The sequence below is a fragment of the Lycorma delicatula genome, chromosome 1 (genome assembly GCF_047948215.1).
Source record: "Lycorma delicatula isolate Av1 chromosome 1, ASM4794821v1, whole genome shotgun sequence".
NCBI classification, from domain to species: Eukaryota; Metazoa; Arthropoda; class Insecta; order Hemiptera; family Fulgoridae; genus Lycorma; species Lycorma delicatula.
Genome location: NC_134455.1, coordinates 51,695,077 through 51,720,091, shown reverse-complemented (window position 1 = coordinate 51,720,091; position 25,015 = coordinate 51,695,077). Strand labels below are relative to the sequence as shown.

Genomic DNA, 25,015 nt, shown 5'->3' with positions numbered 1-25,015 from the left:
GAAAGAACAGAATGCTGCACCATCAAGTGTAGGACTTGCCTAAAGGCAAAAATCATTTCTTCAGCAGGAATGATGAATTGTTGAAACATTTTAGAATCCTTGCACCCTGCAATATAGTGTTCAATGACTTTGTGGATAAAGGTAAAAAAGTAACAGAGAAATACTATTCATCTTTGTTGTTTAAATGAGGAAAAAAGAAATAATCCCATATGATGAAAAAGAAGTTCTTTTTCACAGACAATGCACCAGCTAACTTTTAGGCAACTGCAACAGTAAAACTGTTTGAATTACGATCAAAAGTTCTTCTGCACCTCCTCTATTCGCCAGATTTTGCATCTTCAGATGGTTACCAAATATGAAGTAGTTTGCTAGAAAGAGATTTAGGTGAAGTGATGAAGTAATTGCTGAAATATCTGCCTGTTTTTAAAATTTGGATGTATCATACAAGAATGAAATAAAAAAAAAACTAGAGCAACATTGAGAAATAAAAGAGCTTTTTCGTGAAAAACCGTATCTTTATTTTAGCACAGAATTATCAAACCAACCTTTATTAAACAGGCATTGTTTAGGTCAAAACTTGATATGCTTTGCTAAAAAATGATATCCCACCAAATTCTGTAAGTATTCTGAATAAATTTTATATTGCTTAAAGTTGCAAAGATCTTTCTGAATTACTTGTACAGTGCTTTCAGAATGAATGCACTGTACATTAAGAATATGCTTCAGAATTAATGGTACATTCTGTTCTTTTGATGATACACTGGTTGCCCTCTAGGTTTGCTAGATTTTGCTCAGTAATAAATCAAGATGTCAGTTGTTGAGTTGTGATTGCATGCTTTGTTCTGTTTCATTTTGTTTTGTTTATCAGAATCAATAGTTGCGAGAAACGTAATGGGTTCTTTCAGTAGAGGAACGTATTTTTCTTGTTGAACATGTCTTTAATGAGGTGACAGTATACTGATTTGGTGAAGTGCTGAAAAGTTTTAAAATACTCCTGTTCCTCCTGCAATGCAGTTCAAACTCTTAATGAAAAATTTTGAGCAACAGGATCTGTTGAAGACACTGATCAAAGTGGAAGACCAAAACTAAATAAAGAGAAGCTGCTTGATATTGGACTTACTACCGCAGGAGCTGTAAGAAAAGAATTGAAACATTACCTGTACAAAGTAATGTGTGTTCAAGAATTGAAATCTACTGATGATTATGCCAAAGACTAAATTATTGTTAATGGTTTAAGTGTTTTATCGACCAAAATTCCACAGGTATATTTAGCATTGTTTTTTTACAGATGAAGCGTGGTTTTCTCTGGGAGGGTATATTAATTCTCACAATACACGACTGTGGTTGACAACTAACCCCCATGAATTACATGAACAATCTTTTCACAAAGCGAACAGTGGAGTCTGGGTCAGTGCGTCTGAGAAGATGTGCATTGTAGGTTCAATTTCTTTTGAAAATACAGTTAATAGTGACTGTTAATGTGCTGCTTTAACAAACTTCATTAGTAAGTTAACAGATGCAGAAATACTACAAAATGAACGGTTGATTCCAACAAGATTGCACCACAGCGCATAGATGTAATGACGGGTCAATGACTTTTTTTATGAAATGTTTTTGGTGAATGAATCATTTTGAAGGGTTTGAGGCCACATGATCGCCTCAGATTACTACTATCTACAGGATGGGGGGGGGGGGGCATGAAACAAGTAATGTATCATAACAAACCATGCTAAATTCATGAATTAAAAACCAAAATAAAGGAATTTGTATGAGACATTGCAGTATACAGCTGGTTAAAGTGTTTGAAAACAAATTGAAACATGTGCAGTGTTGTATTGATGTCGGAGGAGGTCATTTTCAACACCTTTTATATATTATTCCAATTATGTCTGTTTCTATAAAATAATGAAATAAAAATATGAACTAATAATTAAAAAAGTTTCTTCATTACATTTCCAGTGCACAGCAACTATCTGAATGTACTGTATAAGACTGGCTGTATTATTGCACTGAAATACATGTACAATAATAATATTAGTATGTATGAATATTATGTGTTCTTAAAATTTAAGTACAATATATTATAAGCATATTGTAAATTGTTTATACCTAAATTGTATTTTTGTACATTATAATAAATATAAACTTGAATAAAAGTACAATAATAACTGTACAACAAGATTTTCTATGTTTCTGTAATTTTACATGTTTCTAAAGTATTTTTTTGCGCTGATTTCAGATCTGTAATTAGTTTTTTCTATTATGTATAGTTTTTTGCAAATCAAGTGAAATCATTTTTTATTTAAATGTAAATTCCAGAAAGGGAACTTTTATTGGGAGGGAGGGTAATTTTATTTTGATAAGTGGGATTAAACTTGTTATACCAAGCTGACTGTTAGGTGGGAAACGTAGTTCATTGTTGATATACTATAGTGCTGTGAGGTTATATTTGTGCTGTCATATATAGTTTCTTTATAAATGAGTTCCCACAAGTGTTTGAATAACTCAAATGTGTTCTGTTATATTTGTGGTAGCTATGTAATTACTAAGCAAAGACAGGACATTAATAGTTTCATGAGAAATGTCTATTATGGATACTTTGGCATAAGGTTTGGTGATGAAGATAACAGCTCGGCACCGCACAAGGTATACCATACGTGTGTTGAGGGACTGAGACTGTGGAAAAATGGTGTGAAAAAATCAATGCCTTTTGCAATCCCAATCGTTTGGAGGGAGCCACAGAATCATGTTAATGATTGTTATTTTTGTATGGTTGACATTCAAGATCATAACACAAAAAGTATGGATATATAATATCTGAACATTCCATCGGCCTTACTACCAGTTACGCATAGTTAATCTCTCCCTATCCTAGTTCCAACTCCCATTCTTGAAGATGTGCCACAGGAGAGCAGCTCAGAAAATGAATGCAATACTGCTGTTGATTACAAGTTAGAAGAAGATTCTGCACCAAAATTATTTAGTCAAAATGAACTTATGATTTAACTTGCAACTTGAATCTGACAAAAGATGCCGCCCAATTGGCATATTTGGTCATGATTGAAAGCAAAAAATCTTCTACTATCCGGAGTTTTGTTCTCTTGGTACAGGACCACAGAGAAGGAATTAATAAAATCCTTTAAAGAAGAAGGGCTCTGGTTTTTTGTTGTGATATTGAGGGTTTATTGAATTTCTTTAACGTCACTTATAATCCAAGTCAGTGGAGGTTATTTATAGACTCATCAAAACTTAGCCCCAACGGTGTACTTTTATGTAATGGAAATTTTTTGGCTCAATACCCACAGAACATTTAGTACAACTTGAGGAGACGTATGAAAATCTCAAAGCTCTGCTGAAATATGTAAAATTAAAAACATTCTTGGATAATTTGTGGGGATTTAAAAGTAGTTAGTATGTTACTTCGTCAATAAGCAGACTACAAAAAAATGCTGTTTTTCATTTGTGAATGGGACAACCAAGCCAAAAACAAGCATTGGAAGGTAACAGACTGGGTCAAAAGAAAAACCCTCCAACCTGGTTCACAGCCATAATAAATGTACCACTTGTTCAACCAAAGATGATACTATTAAAATCCTTTGCACATCAGGCTCAGATTAATGAAAAGGTTCACTAAAGCCCTTCCAAAGGATGGTGACTGCTTCCAGTACTTGGAAACAAAATTTTACTTGGCAACTTACGAGAATCTTAAAGAAGGGATCTTTGTTGAGTCGTAGATCAGACAATTTTTTTGAAAGTACAATGAATCTGTGGAAAAAAGGGCTTGGGTTTTGTTTAAGGTTAGTGGCCAACTTTTTGGGCAACAAAAAACATCCAAAATACAAAACCAGGTTAAAACAATGTTGCAGAGTTTCATGAAATTAGGATATAACATGGATGTGAAGCCTCATTTCCTACATTATATATTGACTTTTTCCCTGTGAACCTCAGCGATGTCAGTGTAGAACAAGAACACTTCCATCAGGACATCAAGGATATGGAAAAAAGATACCAGGGAAGGTGAGATGCAAACATGATGGCTGACTACTGTTTTATGACAATCAAGGAAAAGAAGTTTCAATCCACATCAAAAAGAACTTGAAGTTGTGAAATTACCAAAGAAGAAGAATTAAATTGTCAAATTGGCCTTTTTTAAATGAGTATATACCATTGTTTAATGCAGTGTGTTGTAATTTTATACAGGTTACTAAACACACAATCTTTAAATCAAGTTAAAATAATTTTCCCTGCTTAAAAAATGCAATTTTTGTTTAAAAACTTCAAAAGTGATTTGGATAAAAACATTACGTGATACAGAAAAACTAAAACCAGATTTGAAATCAGCATGAAAAATATACTATATTCAGTGTTGCATAAAACATTTCTGTAAATCATTTACTTTTTTCAATACTAAAGGTTAATTTTGTACAACTAATTTGAAAATAACCTTTATATGTGTGTATACATATATATATATATATATATATATATATATAGACATTGCAAAATTGTGTCAGGACACTTCAAAATATAAAGAAAAGTTGGTCCTCCTCCCACAATCCCCGTAGAAAATCTGACTGAGAGCAACAGCGATTTCTACAAATTCTTTGGAAATCCGCTAAAAATTATAGTACTATAAATTTGTATTGCATATAGTGTTAAGATCTTGATAAAATTTACAGTATATTCCTCTACCAAAAATAATGAAAAACATTTCAAACATGGATTTGAAAATGTTTATGAGCTTTTACTAGCAAAGATTTCAGCTGATATCTACTTTAATTATAAAATAAGGTGATAGTGAAACTCTTGGAACATAATCTACAGGGAAAAATGTTTGGTTTCATATTATTTTACCTGGAGAAAGGGTCTCAAAACTGCATTTACAGTAATCTCTGAGAAAATAATAATAAAGCTAAAAAAAGAATCTGACAACAAAGTTGTACTACTTTCCTGGCCATGACTATTTATTCTTACACAGAGAAAAAATAATTATCCAAGAAAAAAGGTTACCTAAGATTTCTCTTTTCTCTTTTAGAGGTAATTTATGATGAAGTTTAAAGTGCAAAAAATCTTTTCTTTTTTTTTTCTACTCGCCACCTACAAAATCATCTTCCAAGAAAACATTTTGATTTGTCTACGTTTACTACATGTTAAATGGAAGAAAGTAAAAAAAATTCCATTAAAAAATGTATAACCAATAAATAGTTACCTAAGATTTCTTCTCTGGTGGTGGGGAGTGAATTATGATGAAATTTTATTGTAACATTATTATTATAAGTTTAAAAAAGTAAACCCAATAAAGTTTTGGAAAATTCAAAATTCTTGAACTTTTATCAGCTACCTATCGCCAATACTGTCCCCAAAGTATTTTTTTGGGTCACTTAGACTGACATGCCTAGGAAGACAAAAAAAAAATTAAAAAAGACAGCTTTTTTATTTTTGGGGGAAATTAAAAACAAAAATTCTAAGTTAAGCATGCAAGCATGAACTAATCTTAATATAAAGTGGGTTATATTTGCCATATTTTGAGATAACTGACCTCCAAACCTCCCCACTTCCTAAAGATACTGACTCCAAAATTTTACCAACAAACTGTTCCTTCCATACTCATATAGTCTCTACAAAAATTCATCAAAATTGATTTATCCAGTCAAACGTTATTAAGTTTCAAACACCCAAAGCACATACATACAAACATTACTCACACTTTTTTTTTTCAGTTTTTGAGATCCTAGGTCAGTGATTCTCAACCCCTGTGCCGCAGCACTTTTGTGTGCCGCCAAATTTTGTAAATATATAATAATGTTAATATTAAAAAATTATTTAAAAAAAATAAAAATATATTTAACATGAATATATATTTAAATCCACAAAAAAAAATTATTTTATTATTTACTTTGCAAGGCGTTTTTTCTTAGTGCCGAATTGTGATGAAGTGGCATGCATAGCAATAGGAATTGTCTTCAGTTGGCGCACGCTTGTCATTTCTGCGTATAAACGTGTTGTTTTAGTGATAGTTGGAATTTACAAGGTGTTGCATAGTAGTTACTGCACCTTTTATTTCGTTAAAATTTCAAGATTGTTAAATGTAGAAGACGATATGAGAGTAAGTAGCATTGTCATTTTTACGACCAAATATAAATGAAATTATCAAAAAACATCAAGCTCAAATTTCGCATTAAAAATATTTTAATTATTAGCTTTTAATTTAATCACGTAATAAAGTTTAGTTATTTTGTAGTATGTATTAGTTTAATTTGCATATTTAACAATTTGTCATAAACTATATTTATTCAGTGTGTTGTAATAAGACAATAGTTTTTATTTTTTTCTTTATGTGCCGCCAAATTTCGAAATCATTTAAAATGTGCCGCAGCAGAAAGAAGGTTGAGAACCTCTGTCCTAGGTCATGAAACAACAAGAAATGCAAAAAAAATTCTGTACCCCATTTTTTGACTGATTATCATATTTTCTCTTCACAGCATAGGTCTATAGCTATGATGCCATGAAAGTAAAAATAAAGTAAAAACATATTTGCTTTGGGTTTGGCATAAATTGTCTTTGCCAAAAAAAACAAAAAACAAATCGACATTTAAAAAACTTACTTAAATAATATTTAAAACACAGGCCAAAATGGTGCACAAAAATGTCCCATCATAATTCAAAGCAAACAAAAAATCGTTTTGTTATAACAGAAAAAATGTAGAAAAAGCATTAACTATTCAAAACACATAAAAACTAATGAAAAATTGTAGAAGACCAATTTAATAATTTTCAAAGCTAATTAAGCTGCTACATAGAAAAATATTAAATTTTCATACTCATAAATGAAGTAAAAAGAAAAATTACCTGAGTAATTTTTCATTTCCCAAGTTAACAATATTAAGAGCCAATAAAAATTAAGTTTTGTTTATTACTTCAATTAAATAATATCTTAAGCATACAAAAGAGAGTTATATTCATGAGTAATTCATAAATGATTAAAATGCATTCATTGCATGCATATCATAAGATAAACCTTTTCTGTTTTCAAATGAATATATGGATTAATTTTTTTTGATAAATTTAATAAAAGTGTGGTTTAGCTGCATATCAAGAATATCACAATACTTAGCTAATTAAAAAAAAAGAAGGAAAATATGTTTTAGCTTATTATTATTTTTTTATAAGAATGTTTTTTTGAATATAATAGATATAATTTAGGAACAAATTAAAAAAAAAAATTCAGGTCAAAAATATAACCACTAATTTTTTTCCCAATTTTGTGTCCCAAGGATTGAGTACAATTATTTTTTCTTGAAGCTTGTGCTGGGATATGGAAATGGAATTTTTTGTAGTGTTTGAAAAATGCCATGCCTGACCAGGATTCGAACCAGGGACCTCCGGATGAAAAGCCAAAACACTACCACGGAGATCCATTTTACCTTATTATTGCAGCAGAAATCATGGAGATTTTTTTTTTTTTAGCTATAACTGAAAATCATCATTCCTAGTTCTATATTACATGCATTTTTCATTATTTAATCAGAGGAATACATAAGTTTAGTAGGAATCTCCTGAAACAGCCTATACATATTGTAAAATGTATTTATGTATATATCTTGTTTGTGTATGAATGAGGGAGAGTCAGTAATTATCTGCAACACATTTGCATTTGTGTTGGGAACAATGCCATTTTTACAAAAAGATAACATCTGATAATGTCATGATCTAAAAACAACATATAGGCATTGTTTCTCATTAAACACTCATGCATAGAATTGAATTTGATAAATCAGTTCTGTTGTCATAACTGTAACATCCATGGCCACACAACTTTCAATTTGTCGAAAGAAGAGCACTCACTATTCTATAATCCACTTTTAGTGGTCTAAAATCTATCAAAGATTTTTAGCACAATATGGGAATAAAATTTTACCACAAACGGGTCTGAGTGGATTGAAAGATTAAAAAATGGTAACGTAAACATTACACATAAAGGAGCCAAACCATTTAAAAATGGTAACAACATTGAGCATGTGCATATTACGGTTCTGAAAGAGACAAACTAGTAACTATTGATGAAGTAGTAAATGGTTTACAATATGAAATCATCCAAAAAAAGATAACACTCAAAGTTTGTGCAAGGTAGGATTCAAAATATCTCGCAATGCTTTATGGACAAATGTGCTATGATATCTGACAACAAAATTTAGCCTGCTATGATAATGAAGTGATGAAGCAATCTTGACAGCATCATCATGTTGATGTAACATAATGATGTTTTCATTTTAAGTCAACATAAACAGTTCAGTTTGGAATGGAAACATCCACAATCACCTACCAGGAAAACATTTAAAAGTCAATTAAAAAAAACAGAAGTTAACCAGTTTTTGCCTTAACTCATAAGGCACAAAACAAGAACATTATCAGGAAAGGAGCTTAAAAATAAACAGTGCTTATTACAGTAAAATGGTTATGGAGAAGCTGAAGCCAACAAATTCTAAGCAAGGAGAAGGAAAACTTGAAAGGCATTGCTTTGTTGAATGACAATGTCTATCCATATACTGCTGCCCATGCAGTTGTAAACCTTAAGAAAATCAAATTTGAAATTTTGGCTCATTCTCTGTTTAGTCTTGACATCATACCTTCAGACTACCAATTATTTATTCTAGTCATTATGAGGTCATTTATTCACCTCCGAACAAGAAATGAAGTAATCAATTCTTGGAATTAGTATGGTAAGTTTAACTATCTGTTTACTGTGTTTAGGTGGTTTAAATATCATTTAATATATATTCATATTGAAATTTATTTTTTAAAGATTCATATTATTCTTCTGTAATTTATATTTTTAATTCTATTAATATAAACTACCTAATACAGAATATTGCAAAAGACATATATTACATTAATTTTACCATGAAAGTACTTTTGTGGGATCCTGCATTCTCAGTCCTGATTGAAATATTTAATTAAACTGCATTTTAAAAATACTAAAATTGTATAATCTGATTAAAAATACTAAAATAATGAAAATTGTATGATCTGTTATATGAGTGATACTGTCTTTTACATTTTTATAAAACATCTCCCTCAATTTACAGTAATTGAATTCTTTTTTTTTGTCTTCAGTCATTTGACTGGTTTGATGCAGCCCTCCAAGATTCCCTATCTAGTGCTAGTTGTTTCATTTCAGTATACGCTGTAGATCCTACATCCCTAAAAATCTGTTTTACATATTCCAAACATTGTCTGCCTGCACTATTTTTTCCTTCTACTTGTCCCTCAAATATTAAAGCGACTATTCCAGGATATCTTAATACATGGCCTATATGTCTGTCTCTTCTTTTAACTATATTTTTCCAAATGCTTCTTTCTTCATCAATTTGCCGCAACACCTCTTCATCTGTCACTTTATCCACCCATCTGATTTTTAACATTCTCCTGTAGCACCACATTTCAAAAGCTTCTAATCTTTTCTTCTCAGGTACTCTGACCGTCCAAGTTTCACTTCCATATAAAGCTACGCTCCAAACATACACTTTCAAAAATCTTTTCCTGACGTTAATTAATTTTTGATGTAAACAAATTGCATTTCTAACTGAAGGCTTGTTTCAACTGTGCTATTCGGCATTTTATATTGCTCCTGCTTCATCCATCTTTAGTAATTCTATTTCCCAAATAACAAAATTCTTCTATCTACAAAATCATTTCTCTTATTATTTTTACATTCAGTGGTTCATGTTCGTTATTACTACTACATTTCATTACTTTCGTTTTGTTCTTGTTTATTTTCATGCGGCAGTTCTTGTGTAAGACTTCATCCATGCCATTCATTGTTTCTTCTAAATCTTTTTACCTTGTAATGTTTCTCTGGATATAAATTGTTCTTTAACATCAACTGCTAGTTCTATGCAAAGATTAAAACGTAATGGAGATAGTGAACAGCCTTGTTGGATTTTCTTTTTTATTACGGCTTCTTTCTTGTGTTCTTCAATTATTACTGTTGCTGTTTGGTTCCTGTAAATGTTAGCAATTATTTTTCGATCTCTGTATTTAACCATAATTTTTTTAAAATACTGAACATTTTATTCCCGTCTATGTTATCGAATGCCTTTTCTAGGTCTATAAATGGAAAGTATGTTGGTTTGTTTTTCTTTAATGTACCTTCTACTATTAATCTGAGCGCTAAAATTGCTTCCCTAGTCCCTATACTTTTCCTGAAACCAAATTGGTTTTCTCCTAACTCTTCTTCAACTCTCTTCTCAATTCTTCTGTACAGAAATTTTCCCTTTTTCGTAAATATTACACACCAGTTTGTATAATCTATATACCGCTTCCTCACCTGAACTGTGCAGTAATTCTGCAGGTATTCCGTCTATTCCAGGAGCCTTTCTGCCATTCAAATCTTTTAATGCTCTCAAATTCAGATCTCAGTATTGCTTCTCCCCTTTCATCCTCTTCAATTTCCTCTTCTTCCCCTACAACACCAGTTTCTAATTCATTTCCTCTGTATAACTCTTTAATATATTTCACCACCTATCGACTTTAGTTTCGTATTATAAATCGGTGTACCATCTTTGTTTAACACATTATTAGATTTTAATTTATATACTCCAAAATTTTCCTTAACTTTCCTGTATGCTCTGTCTATTTTACCGATGTTCATTTTTCTTTCCACTTCTGAACACTTAATTAATAGAATTAGAAAAAAAAAATATATAAAACTGATTATTTAAATATGGAGAATAATGAAACTTTGAAGTGTAGCAAAAATGGTTAACAAACCAAATACTGCCAGACTTTTTTTAATACAAAAATTATGTTTATAAATTACTGTTATATAATAACTATTAATAATAACAAATATTCTACTTACAGAAATAAACAGTAATAAGATAAATCTAAAATTTACTGTACTTGCTATTTGAACAATACTGGAAACTTATAACAACCACACATTACAAAGTGAAAATAAACAACCACTATTTTCATAAATTTAGTGATTCATAAATTTACATTTATCTTAATGTGTATAAATATATTATTTTTTTTTAATGTTTTACAATGTTAATATTACAATATAAATATTGTATAATATGATTAACATAATACAGTGTAAAATGCAGTATTTAGTGAATATATGCATTTAAAAATGGAAATTGTAAATGATAAAATGCAGCATAATAATTAATTAGAAATAAACTACAAACAATTTAAACAGTTTAGAAATTACTTACTATGAATTAAAAAACCTAGAAAAATTATACAATCACAAATATAAACATAACTTTATGAACCAATAAACTAATTATGGGAATAATGGCTTTCATAAATTCACAACGCAATTACAATAACTAGTAAAATAAATTTTATATTCATTTCACTATTTTACAAGCCTCAAATAAAGTAGTTTTTATATATACTATGCATGTAATGTTTTTGAAATTTATAATAAAACCAGACCTTTATAAAATTTTGACTTTATTTTTTAATAAAGTTCTCTGATGAAGATTAGCATGTTAATAAAAATATAAGATAATAATTGATACATATTTATGTTTTGTCTGATGTTTCTATTATTCTTAATCTTGAATATTTCAGAGAGAACATTTAATAAAGTTTAAATGAATGTAAATCATGACCTTTTAAATTTAAATTAACAAACTGAATTTTTTATAACGGCATAGTAATTTATAACAGATGAACATTTTTTTTTTGTCTTCAGTCATTTGACTGGTTTGATGCAGCTCTCCAAGATTCCCTATCTAGTGCTAATCGTTTCATTTCATTCAGATGAACATATAAAATTAATTCAATTTTAATATATTGCTGACACTGGGAGCTCATTTTTTGCAGTACAAATTTAAGAGTTATAGTACAAATTTAATTAAGTATCTGTAAAAAGTGACTGATTTTTTTTTTTAATGAATGGAAAACAAAATAAAAAATATGGATTTCAGTGGAAGAAGATATAAGCAGAATGGAAGCTTTTAAGATCTGTAACAGGAGAGGTTTGAGACTAATTAAAGAGAATCAATGATAAATGTTGGGTAAGAGAAAGGGAATAGATAGTATTTGAAATAAAAAAATAACAAAAGGAATTTAAACTATATCGAATGAAGAAAATTCATGAATGGATGGAACTTTAGAGAATTGTAAGGGAATAATGGGAGATAGCATTATCATGGATAAAGATCATTAACAGTAGTAAAATAAATTTTCTCTGATTTTTAAAAACACTTCACAGATTTTTATATAAAATCATAGTGAAAAATAGAATTATAAATCTGTATAACAATGAAAATAATATTTATAACCTAGAAATAACAAAACATAAGGGACATTAATTTTTTTTAATGTATGAAGTAAAATTTCCCTTCCACTTAATAGATTATGCTAATTATTATTGCTTAATAATTAGCATACATTTCATATCATTATAACTTCTCATTTGAGTTCTGTAACTATGTAATACATAAAATAACTGAACGAAGATAAAACATGCTGTCTATTTCAATAACATAAAATATTTTCTTCAGACAAAACAAAAAATACCGCTACAAAAAAGGAATAAGAAACTTTCATTCAACAAAAAGTATAAAACCTCAAAGAAAAAATTAATACTAATTTGATCAGTAATCGAATACATGCAGATTTATACAGTAAAATCCACATCAAACTAAAAAATAACTTACTTTAAACCTTGACCCATGTCTCTGAGAACTTCCCTTGGTTGTCGATGACCTGAAACCCCATGCATTTCAAGCTCTCGTAGTCTTTTACTGTAACTATCTAATTTCTTCTGTAACTGTGATATACTCTGTGCTGATTTCTGATTTTTCTTTTCAAATACTGCCTTGATACGAGTCAACTGTTGTTTATCAGCATTAGATGCTAGTTTCAGGTATTCATTAACATTATCTGTAACAATATCAGAAAATTAAATATTGGCAGTAACTATAATAATTAAAATAATGTAAAATATATTTTCATTTAAAACTTTAAATGCTACAATACATGTCTTTTCTCTTTGATAAGTTATTATTTGATATAAAACTTTATTTTCTATAAGCAGCTGTGTGATATTACACACATTAATAATCAGAATCAATTTCATCTCAACCAATCAGAACTTAAAATAAACCTTGCACTAATATTTTTATTTGCTGTTCACCTTAAATGTTATTTATCTCGCAACAGAATTTTTTTCATAGTTTAATATACAATAAGGTATTTTACTACTCTTGCAATTTAGATGATAATAACCTACTTGGTTATCTATCTCCTCCAAAAAATTTCCTTGAGTGTTCTAAAAATTAAGATATTCCCATGCTTCTTCTTCTCCGTCCAAGTACCATTCTTTTCTGCTCCAACTGTGATTGACAGAACTTTTCTATTGCTTGCTATCACATGTACAGAAGTAAATGTCCCATTAAAAATTAATTGAACGTGCTGTGGACTATAATTTCAGTAATAAATCTACGTTAAAAAAATGTACTGAAACCTTTATATACGTCTAAAAAAAGGAATAAATACATAGTCACAATATCAAGGATGACACTGAAATTTAAACCAAGAAAACATAGCAATCCAGCCTTTATTAAATATTACAAGCAATATAATGTAGGCAACTGGAATAACATAATAAATTTTACAAAGGAAAATAAAAGTGATATTCTGTTTTCATAAACAGGTTTTTACAACATAGTTAGACTACTTTTGAAAAGAAAAGAGAGAAAAGTTTTTGTTTGTTTACTATTCTAATCGCAGAAACCTATCTTTATTAGGATACTATTAACATTTTATTCCACTCTAAATTACAAAATAGTTGTATTTTCTTTTCTCTGACTTCTAAGAACAATTTGAGTTATAAAATGTTCTCTGTAGTAATCAATTTTTTCTGAAACAGAACTGATTTTTAAATAACACATTTTTTAATTTCAATTATATCTGTTTATAAGTTGCCCTCATAACAATTAATGAGTCTATTACTGATAATAAGCAATAACAGACTGCCCATCAGATAGATACCTTCTTCTGAGTTTTTTACATTGTAATTATTATACTTGTTTTAAAACAGGTACTTCTGCAGTTTTATGATTTTATACATATAGTTGTATTTCAACCTTATTTAAATTGTGGGAAATTGGGAAGATGGTTGTAGTCAACAAGTTAATTCAACACTTTTCTACCTGCACCCAACATATTACATATATTTCCTAATAATAGTGCCTTCTACATCAAACAGTATTAAATTCTGATCTAATTGTATTCTTCTTTGAAACCAGCATTCATTTCTTTTTCCATATCCAAAAACTGATCAGGTAATTTTTATGAAGGTTCTATTGTCTTTTAATACATTTTGACATAAATCAGTTCTTTTTTTAAAGAGATTTTCATTACCCGTTTTAATAATAAAACCTTGTTTTTCCTCTTATTTCTCTCTTTGCTACACAAATATGTGTTAACAGAAAAAAAAAATTATTTATTTATCCTGTATTTCTTCTAATAAAGTATCTCTTGTTATTTAGGGCTGGTGGTCAGCTTATAATCTACTTTATGTAGAAAAGGAGTCCCTCCTTTAAATTAAGGACCCAACTTGGCCCAATTTCTGAGTAAACAACATTAAAAGATTTTTCAGTGGTTGAAGTAGTTTATTTGTATATCAACAATCAATCACAATCTTCCCATAATTTTTAGTTTAAAAATAAGCTGAAAATTATGTGCAATAATAGAACTTTTACATAAAAAATATGAAATTACATTATGAAGTTACAATATGAAATTACATTAATAACACTGATAGACGAAAAAATTTTTTAAAGTTTCTCCAAGTGTGATACCATTTCTTGAATTGCTTTTTTGTGCACATTACAGATCTGTAAATACAATTTTTCTATCGCCCTTAGTTTTAAATAAATTCTGCTTCAAAAAAAATTAAGGAAAAATATAGTTAAAATTTGTAAAATTAAAAATTTTGCATGGCCATACTTGTGTTAGAATGATTTCGCTGATGCTTTTCTTTTACAAATAGCTTCATGCACATCCTGAATTAATGTCCAACAGTTATGGCTAGCATGTTAGAATTCCATTTCTCTTTATAGTGGCTTTCCATCACCAAAATGTCTTGGTGGAAACGTTCACAGTGTTTGTCACTTACGTCTCCGAGGTTGTCCAGGAAAAAATCCAGATGTGAGAAGAGGAAATGTATTTTCAAAGACATATGGCAGCGCATAGTTCTGTATGAAGTAAGAAGTTGATTAAAAATATCGTGGTAATTGTTGGATTTTGTCTTTTTAATTTTTTTTTGGGTTCAACTAAGGACTCGTGAATAATATTTTTCCCATTTGGAGTTAAGTTGTCTCGTTTGTTCCACTCTTAGGTAACATGTTTAACCTTAGCTAGGCTGTCCCATTGCAAAGAAAACACATGTAATTAGTATATCCTAACTGCATATCTAACAAAATCTATTAACTTTCAAATCACCACATATGTTCAAGCTATGTTTTTTATTATTTATTTTTTTCAAGAACATCTTTCATCACATCGTATGTCTCTTTCAAATTAATACCATAAGCGATTAGTATCAAAGGATATTTGTAACTGTTGTACAGTAGAACCACTTTTAAACTATACTTAGATGCATCTATGAAAAGGCGCCAGTCCTCAGGTTTATGAACTTGTCCTAAGTGCAACATAAGCTCATCAATATTTGTGCAATAAACCAAATAATTTTCATCAATAAAGTACATAGAAAATTCTTTTTGTCGGCTTCGAAAGCCGACAATATATATATTTTGTATTTTTATTATTTTTATATATGATATTAGTATTTTTTAGAAGTAAATTCCAACTTGTGATATAAGATGTGGCTTATTGGAAGATAATTCAAAATCAAAATCACTGTATGTTTTGAATGCTTTTGAAACATACATTCACAGGTGGCTCAGGAACTGGAGTAATTTCACTGTGAGGTATAAGTCTAATTGCAAATTGCAATGAAGGATATTTTAAGTATGTTTAGATTTACAAAAAATTCCAGACACACTTGTTAAACAAAAGTAACAATCTGTTACACAATTCTTTTGTTCATGCCAAACAATAGGTAAACCAAATGGCAAAGCCTTACGTGTACCTTTCAGCTATCCTCTTAAATATATAGAACAATTAGTGCATTCTATATGAGGAGCCCGCGTCTTATACTGATCATCAATTTTACACTGAAAGTACAAATGATAAGCTTTTTTAAATACAGGGGCAATGTTTTTTCTATCCAATTTTATGGTAAACTCACCACATACATAACAAAAAGCATCACAACATTTACACAATTTTAAGGCATTATGACACCGCACAGTTAACAAACTTAAAAGAGCAATAAGACTGAACAACATTAATTAATTCCTAAATCCAGTGCTTAATACAAACAACACAGCTGTGTTTTCAGCTACATGTTTTGACCTGCTCAGGCATGATTAATGTTGTCCATGAAGGCTCACTCTTCAGTAAGAGATATGATATCATAATATGTGACACTATGATATGATTTAATTCCTTGTCTAGTATTGTTTATTTATAGCTTACAAATTATGTTAATAAGGTTAAACAATACAAAAATTAGCTAACAACATACAATATAGGAGCTTAAAATGCTAACTATATGTTGAAAAATGAAAAAAAATCTTTCAAGTAAAATTTTTCAAAAATGGTGGGCGATAGAAAGATTCTGTGTTCATATTTGTTTTCAGCATCAAAAATTATGCTTATCAGTGTAGTTGTTATATTCATGTGAATGTTTTAGGTGCTGAAAATATTTGTTTTGTTTCTCTTCTGATAATTATCATCCTATTAATAGTAGCAGGTAAGCTTATCATCTTCGACTTCCTCTATAACACCAGTTTCTAATTCATTTCCTCTGCATAACTTTTCAATATATTCCACCCACCTATCGACTTTTCGTTTCGTACTATAAATCGGTGTACCATCTTTGTTTAACACAATATTAGAGTTTAACTTATGTACCACAAAATTCTTCTTAACTTTCCCGTATGCTTAGACTATTTTACCAATGATCACTTCTCTTTCTGCTTGTGAACACTTTTTTATAAACCATTCTTCTTTTGCTAATTTGGAATTCCTGTTAATAGTATTTCTTAATTGCCTATAATTTCTATATTCATCTATTAGCTGCAATATATCCTCTGACATCCAAGGTTTCCTAATAGTTCTCTTTGTTTCACCTAAGTTCGCTTCTTCTGATTTAAGAATTTCCTTTTTAACATGCTCCTGTTCATCTTCTATATTTTCTACCTTATCTTTTTTATTCAGACTTCTTGCAATGTCCTCCTCAAAAATCTTCTTTACCTATTCTTCTTCAAGCTTCTCTAAATTTCAGCGATTCATCTGACACTTTTTCTTCAGGTTTTTAAACCCCAATCTACATTTCATTATCACTAAATTATGGTAGCTATCGATATCTGCTCCTGGATATGCTTTGCAGGGGATGAGTTGATTTCTAAATCGTTGCTTAACCATGATATAATCTATCTGATACCTTGCAGTATTGCCTGGATATTTCTATGTATATTCTTCTATTATGATTTTTAATCTGGATATTGTCAATTACTAAATTATACTTCATGCAAAACTCAAAAATTCAGTCTCCTCTTTGATTTCTTTTGCTCAGCTTGAATTCATCCACAATATTTTCCTTCCTTGCCTTTTCCAATGCTTGTATTCCAATCTCAACTATTATTAAATTTTTGTTCCCTTTTATGTGCTTAATTGCTTCAATTTCTTTGTGTACACTCTCTAGCTCATCATCATGGGCACTTGTAGGCATATATGAGGTCTGTAAATAAAGTAATGAGACTGGTTCAGAAAAACTCTTTATTTACAATCCAATTATACCCGGACTCTATCACCTTTGAAATAGTTATCTTGGGAATCCATCCAATACTTCAAACGATTTTCCCACTCTTCATAGGAGTGTTGGAACTCAGAAACCAGAATGCCCTTCAGAAGGTTGGTTACATTGTTTTTATGTTTTATGGTCCAAAATGGTGTCCTTTGAGGTATTTTTTTAAAGTCAGGAACAGGAAAAAGTCGCGGTACTCAAGTCAGGCGAATAAGATGATTGAGGAACTACAGGAATATTTTTCTTTGCCAAAAGCTCAACTGAGAGTGCAGTGTAACAACGTGCATTGTCATGATGCAGTACCAGTCTTTGATGGCTGGTCTCATGCGGGCTCTTTTCTGCAGTCTTTCAAGAATTTCTCGGTAAACATATTTATTTACAATCTGTCCTGTAGGCAAAAACTCCTTACAGACAATGCCATTACTATCAAAGAAACAAATTAGCATGGTTTTGATGTTTCATTTGCTCATTTTTGGGACGTGGTGTGTTTGAAGTGTGCCACTCAATATTCTGGCATTTTGTTTCTGGGCCGTACTCAAATATAAAAAATTCATCACCAGTAACAACATTTTTTTAGAAAAACAGGATTAGTTTCAATTCTCCCTAGAAAATTGCAACACACTTCCACCCTGTTCATTTTCTGTTCTACAGTGAGATTTTTTCCAATTTTGCACAAACTTTTTTACACGTCCAATTCATTTATCAAAATTTGATGAACTGTGGTATGGTTCAAATTCAATTGTTCTGTAATCACTCTGACAATTAATCGCCGGTCGTATCGTATGAAGTCTTTGATTCGCTTATCACTGTCCTCACTTTTTGACGTTAATAGTCTTTTACAGCGTGGATCGTCCACAAGTGATTCCCGGCCATCTGAAAAAGCTTAAACCATCTAAAAACTTGGGCTAGTGATAGAACATCATCTTTTCAATTTTGAAAAAGTTTCAGTAGTATTCTCGCAGAGTTTAATACAGAAGTTGATTGCACAACGTTACTGACAATTAGTACCACTCATTTTTGTAACGCACAACAAAAACTTGTTTCATGAAAAATTTGTTTACGTCTCATGTGGCAGTAATATACTAAAAATATTAATACCTAATATAAATCAGCTGTTCATACAACCATATGTTTACTAGTAACTCAACAATGCTGTTACTTTGGCCGCAAAAAAAAAAAAAAAACTAATAAAACATTACTTTATTTAGAGACCTCGTAGACATTGTTGGCTTAGGTTTTGATTTTATCCTGATTACAGTGATTCTACCGCTATGCGTTTTGAAATACTCCGCTCTCTTCATTATCTTCTTGTTTATCATGAAACCTACTTCTGTCTGCCCTTTATTTGATGCTGAGTTAATTATTCTAAAAATCTCCTGACCAAAATTCATTTTCCTCTTCCCTCCGAACCTCGCTAATTCCTACTACATCTACATTTAACCAATCAATTTCCTTCTTTAAATTTTCTAACCTACCACCCTTTTTCAGCCTTCTAACACTCCATGCTCCGACTCGTAGAATGTTACTTTTTAATTTTCTGGTGACCACTTCCTTAGTAGTCCCAACCTGGAGATCCAAGTGAGGGACTAGTTTACCTCAAGAATGTTTTACCAAAAAAGGTGCCTCCATCTTTGTTACATGAAAATGCAGGGAGCTAAATGCTCTTGGGAAAAAAAACAGCTGCAGTTTTCCATTGTTTTCAGCTGCACAGTATTCAGAAGACTGAGTGATGTTGATGTGGTTGTTTAAGTCTTCCTGACCTACGCCCTTAACAGCTACTGAAAGAGCTGCTGCCCTGTTTCAGGAATCATTCCTTAGTCTGGCTCTCAACAAATACTACTCCGATATGATTGCATCTTTGAAAATGCAATCACTCAGATACAGATTAGCTGGATTGATCCAGCTAATCTGTATGACTGAGCATTCAAACTCCTCATCATCGGCACAGTCTCATGATTTACAGATGGGGCATCTGTGTTAGTGTATATATAAAAAAAACACAAAAGTAAAAAAATTTACATGGAGACTTGACCTGAGCCTTCTTGATTATAGACTGGAATGCTTATCACTCAACTGTGCCTCTGCTGTGACTACAGGTAAGCTACTTGAACTGTTTGAACATTTTTAAATGGAGTTTACTAAAAAATCAAACAAAGCTGGAAGCTACCCTTGTGAATTTAAAGGAGGGATCTTCCTCTTATACTCTAAAAGGGCATCAATGAATTCTGTTTTACGCTGAACCCTGTCCTTGTTAGCGTTCTGTGTTCATTTACTATATATTCTTCACTAATATTTTTCACGTGGTTTGTCCAAACATCTACTTTAATTTTCTTTCTCTCTTCTGATATTCCACTTCCTTATCTCTAATCTTTTTCTTCAGTTGGATACAACTCAAGAGATCAAAACTTAGTTATCATAGTAGAAGACATTAATGAAAAACTAACAACATTGGAGAATGATAATTAGAAACATATGCTGATCAAACAAAAATATATGATCGATTGGAAAATTCCTGCTAAAACATGAAAAGCTATATCACTGAATCACAAGGACCATATTTTGAATGAAATAATACTAAATTATGTTGCTGTCCCATTTTGGGAATCATTCCCTATCTCACCTATCCACTTACAGCTACCTTCAATGCGCATCTGAATGGCTACCTAATGAAAGATAAATACAAGCTTTTTTCATTAATGATAAGTCTTCAATCCTTTACCATTCAATAATGAAATCAAGTAGTGCCACTGGGTCTCAAATTTTTTGATCACTTAATTCCCTGTCAGCTTTTAATTAGATTTATGGTTGGTTACATTATGTATGTGGTAAAATTGCTATGTCAAAAAAATTAAATTTTTTCTTACAAAAACCATCATTTAATAAAAAAAAAAACAGGCCTTGCAAGTCAATTAAGATAATTTTTTTCTGTGATATTTCTTGAAACAATTTTCTGGGTGTTAACCCAGATTGTGGAATACATGTCACACTAAAATACTGTCTCTCTTCTAACACCTTTGACTGAACAATTGGAGCAAATAGCACAATCTTTATTTTCTATCAGGCATTTTATTTATAATATGAAGCTTGCCATTCAACTATGCTTGGTCATCTTTTGAGGAAGGTCAACCTTGCTTATAGTTAAAGTCTTGTGTTCCTGATGCTGCTAACTACACCAGTAATCGACATTCTTCGATATTTTTTTGTGTTATTGGTTGTTGTCCTTCACTAGTGAGATACTCATTATATGAAATAAAACTGTTGATAACTAGCACCTCTTAACAACCAAAAATAAAGTTTCCGCCACCATTTTAAACTTTCTGCAGCAAAACTATAACTCAAAATATAGTGGCCAGCCTGTTAAACTCCACTCATATGCAATACATAGTCTAAAATTAACTTTGGCTTTTCAGTACCTTTATTAGTTTCTTTTTCTTTTATAATGGTAGTACTTTCTTTTTCTATTTAGCTTCCAGAACCACCATAAGGTATTACTGCTGAGGATGAAATGTATGAATGTAAATAAAGTGTAGTCTTGTACAGTCTCATGTCAACCATTCCTGAGATGTGTGATTAATTGAAACCCAACCACCAAAAAAACTGGTATCCATGATCTAGTATTCAAATCAATACGAAAGTAACTGCCTTTACCAGGATTTGAACCTTAGAACTCTTGAAATTCGCTGATTTGTGATGACGAGTTTACCACTAGCTAGACCAACCTGGTGGGTTACAATGGTAATAATGGCATTGTGAAAAGTACTTATTATATACATGTAATGCTTATACTTATTACATTACATGTAAAAGTACATTATTACATATGTACTCTACTCCATGCAAGAACCATTACTTTATAATCCTTACTGAAAGCAACAGATTCATAAACAGCAAGTTTACCTTTTAGATTTGTTTTGTTTACTTCTTTAGGCATTCCTTGTCTGCATGGTTGAATAGTATCAGTTAAATGGATTTTCAGTGCTTATAATTTCTGGGCTAAATTAACTGAAGTATAAAATCCGTCCTTGAATAACCACATTTTTGAGTGACATTAGTCACGTTCATAATCAACTGGAGATCCATTTAATGAATAAAGGTTTAGGCTTTGTTAACAAATCTGTTGTTACAGAACCATAATATGGAATAAATGAACAAATATAACTATCTTTATTACACATTTTAAAAAGAACATGTCCCTCAAAACTTGCAGTACATTCATCTGCAGATAACCATTGACTTAATTAGTAGTAATCTAAAAATCTGGTTTCTATATAATCTAAAACAACTTTTACTTTACTTACCCTTGATTTAACTTGTTTACTTAATCCTAAATTTGCTGCAGAAGTAGGAGGTGACAAATGCAAAGCCCAAAAGATTTGGAAAAATCTCGTACGAGAAAATACACTTGAAATAATTCAGATGAATCGAGCCATTAAGATGAAAAATATTCTTGTAAATCTTTTTTCCTTTTCAGAGCCATATTCAGTAAAAAATCATGCATAGCAATCATTTCGTTACTTCTAATATCAATGAATTTAGACCTAATTGATTGCTGTCTAAGTAGAGACAGTTTTGAGTTTTTCCTCAAAAACATATTTGCTTTAGAAGTTATGTAATCAAATAAATCTGGTGAAAAATATAACAAAATTCAACTGGTGATGTTGGTGTCTTATTCCCACCAGGGAGTCTATAACTCATATCTGCATTATTAAACGTAAATTTGGAAAAATGAAAGTCATTTGACAAATTCCACAACAACTGAGAAACAGCACAAATGTCAGGAATATATCTACCTTGCGGTTCATCTACTTCATCAATACCTTCACTTTCATTATAATTGTCCAAAATAGCATTTTCTTCACTTTCTTCAAAATTATTATCAGGATCTTCATCATTATTATCATATTCATCATATATATATTCATCACTATTATCATTAACTCATTTTTAACACCAAAATCAGTTAAAAAACTACTAGAACAACTGGAAGATGCCATGCCGACTCACAGAATACATAATCTCACATCGAGAATGTAATTAAGCATAAATGATCTATTTTCGATTCTATCAATATTGAATATCGATATTATATAGGTTTTACGATCTTACAAACAGATGTCAGTTCGTTTTTGAATGTCTGTGCATAGCTGCAGTTACTTTAAAATGTCGAGTCATATTCAACAAAGGAGTGCAACGTGTATATTTCATTGTTGAGTTATACTTGACAAAGGAGTGGTACCTACCGGTAAATTATGATGCTGAACTGTATTTTATAAAGAGGGCGATGGGTTAATTTCTACAAAATTGAATATTGATTTCAATATTTACCATCTCTTGCTGTCTGTTCACCCCGGATCTGATCTCGAGTACGAGATATTTTATTCTGCACATGTTCAATGGCCTGCCGAGTTTTATTTTCATCAGCATCTTCCACCATCTCTGTAGAACCATTAGATATAAAAGATGCTGATGGAAGATATAAATCCTAAAAAGAAACACAGTTTATTACAACAAAAAACTATTCTTAAATATTAAGACACCTTCAAAAAATTTTAAGTGTCATTAACAAGAAGCTCAATGAACCACAGTATGATTGGTATAAATATAAGTGACCTTGGAACATAATCAGTAATAGTACACATTTAACAATAATAATGTACAATTAATATCAGCATATATATTTTTACTAATTTTAATAAAACTGAAAATTATTACAATTTACTAGCAGTTAAGTAATGGTACTATATTTTTAAAGAAAACATAGAATAATACTCAATTTGAATCAAATAATTATTGTGAAGAAAAATAGATAATTATTTTTGCCTGATACGTTGACAGAGATAAAACTGCTGTTATATTAAAACAAAAATCAACTTTCCCAAAATGAGCGAAAGTCAGAGTATATGAAACAATTTATCACAACTTAATATGGTTGAGTGCTAATGACTCATTGAATCAAAATACTGAACTCTGCCAAAGGACTAATGATAGGTTGAAGCTTCAAATATCTTTGACATTTTATATTGCTATAATTATAGTTCAAGCATCTGGATTAGATTAGTTCATGTTAGCCATCACTTGAAAGATTTTGCTAATGCTATTATTAAGGTAGTCCATGGTTATTTCACCATGGCAATTTTTAACTTCTTTAATTCTCCCAGTTTCTATATTATTTGTGATTATTTAGTTTATTTTTGTTTCTTATGCATAAAAAAATATTAAAATAATATAATAAAGAATATAAAGTATTATTTCGACCTTGCTAATTAGATGATGGCTTACTCTATACAATCAAAAGAAAAACCTTAACATAGTATAAGAAGCTGGCGATTCACATTTTCCAGATAACATCAGTAACTTTTTTCTACACAAAAAAGTTTCCTATCTTCAATAATCTTGAGATGAATACCATATATCTATAACAACATCCCTAGTTTTTTCATCTACCGACTATAATTTACTAAAAATCTCAGTACCTATACCTGAGAACAAACTATCCCTCAACAGCAGACCCCATAACACATGCCTGTGCTATATTCATTACATGGCTCAACATCATTTTGGTATCAAAAAGATACTAAAGTATGATGCCATTGTGCTATTTGGAGACTTTAATGCATAGATCAGAAAAGAAGACTTCGCAAGACAGGTGGCTGACAAAGATACTGTTCATGAAATAACAAGCGACAATGGAAAGGGGTTGATACAGTAAGCAGTGGAAAATAACATTATTATTAAAAGTACCTTCGTTCCACATAAAGCAATTCACAGGGGAACATGGATATCTCCTGGGATGAATGTTTTGAATCACGTAATTACATGTATCAGGAAGACATGAATAGTCCATTATTGATGTACGATCAATGCATGGTCTGAATTGTGACTAACTATTTTATGGTGAGAACATTTATGAGAGAAAAATTTTCACGAGTGTTAATTGCAAGGGGAGATAAAAAGACTAAAAGGAATGTGGAAAAGATGAAGCATAATGAAAACATTAAAGTATTTGAAGAAACATATGGTGAGGGGACTATCTTCCCGCCTTTGTGTGATATCAGATGATGAAAATAGTGATAAGGACTGGGAAGAGGTGAAGAATTGCATTATTCAAGTGTT

General features: G+C 30.6%; 1 protein-coding gene across 14 annotated transcripts in view; it reads right to left on the bottom strand.

Annotated features, from left to right (window-relative positions):
- The window catches only part of Dmtn (transmembrane and coiled-coil domain 2 protein Dmtn), a 168,535-nt gene that overhangs the window by 55,526 nt on the left and 87,994 nt on the right, over nt 1-25,015 (bottom strand). For all 14 annotated transcript variants that reach the window (XM_075354737.1, XM_075354665.1, XM_075354684.1 and 11 more), the window contains 2 exons: nt 23,228-23,384; nt 12,681-12,906 (listed from right to left, as the gene is read on the bottom strand). In XM_075354737.1, coding sequence (XP_075210852.1) covers nt 12,681-12,906; nt 23,228-23,384 — 383 coding nt within the window. The remainder of the gene's footprint in view (nt 1-12,680; nt 12,907-23,227; nt 23,385-25,015) is intronic.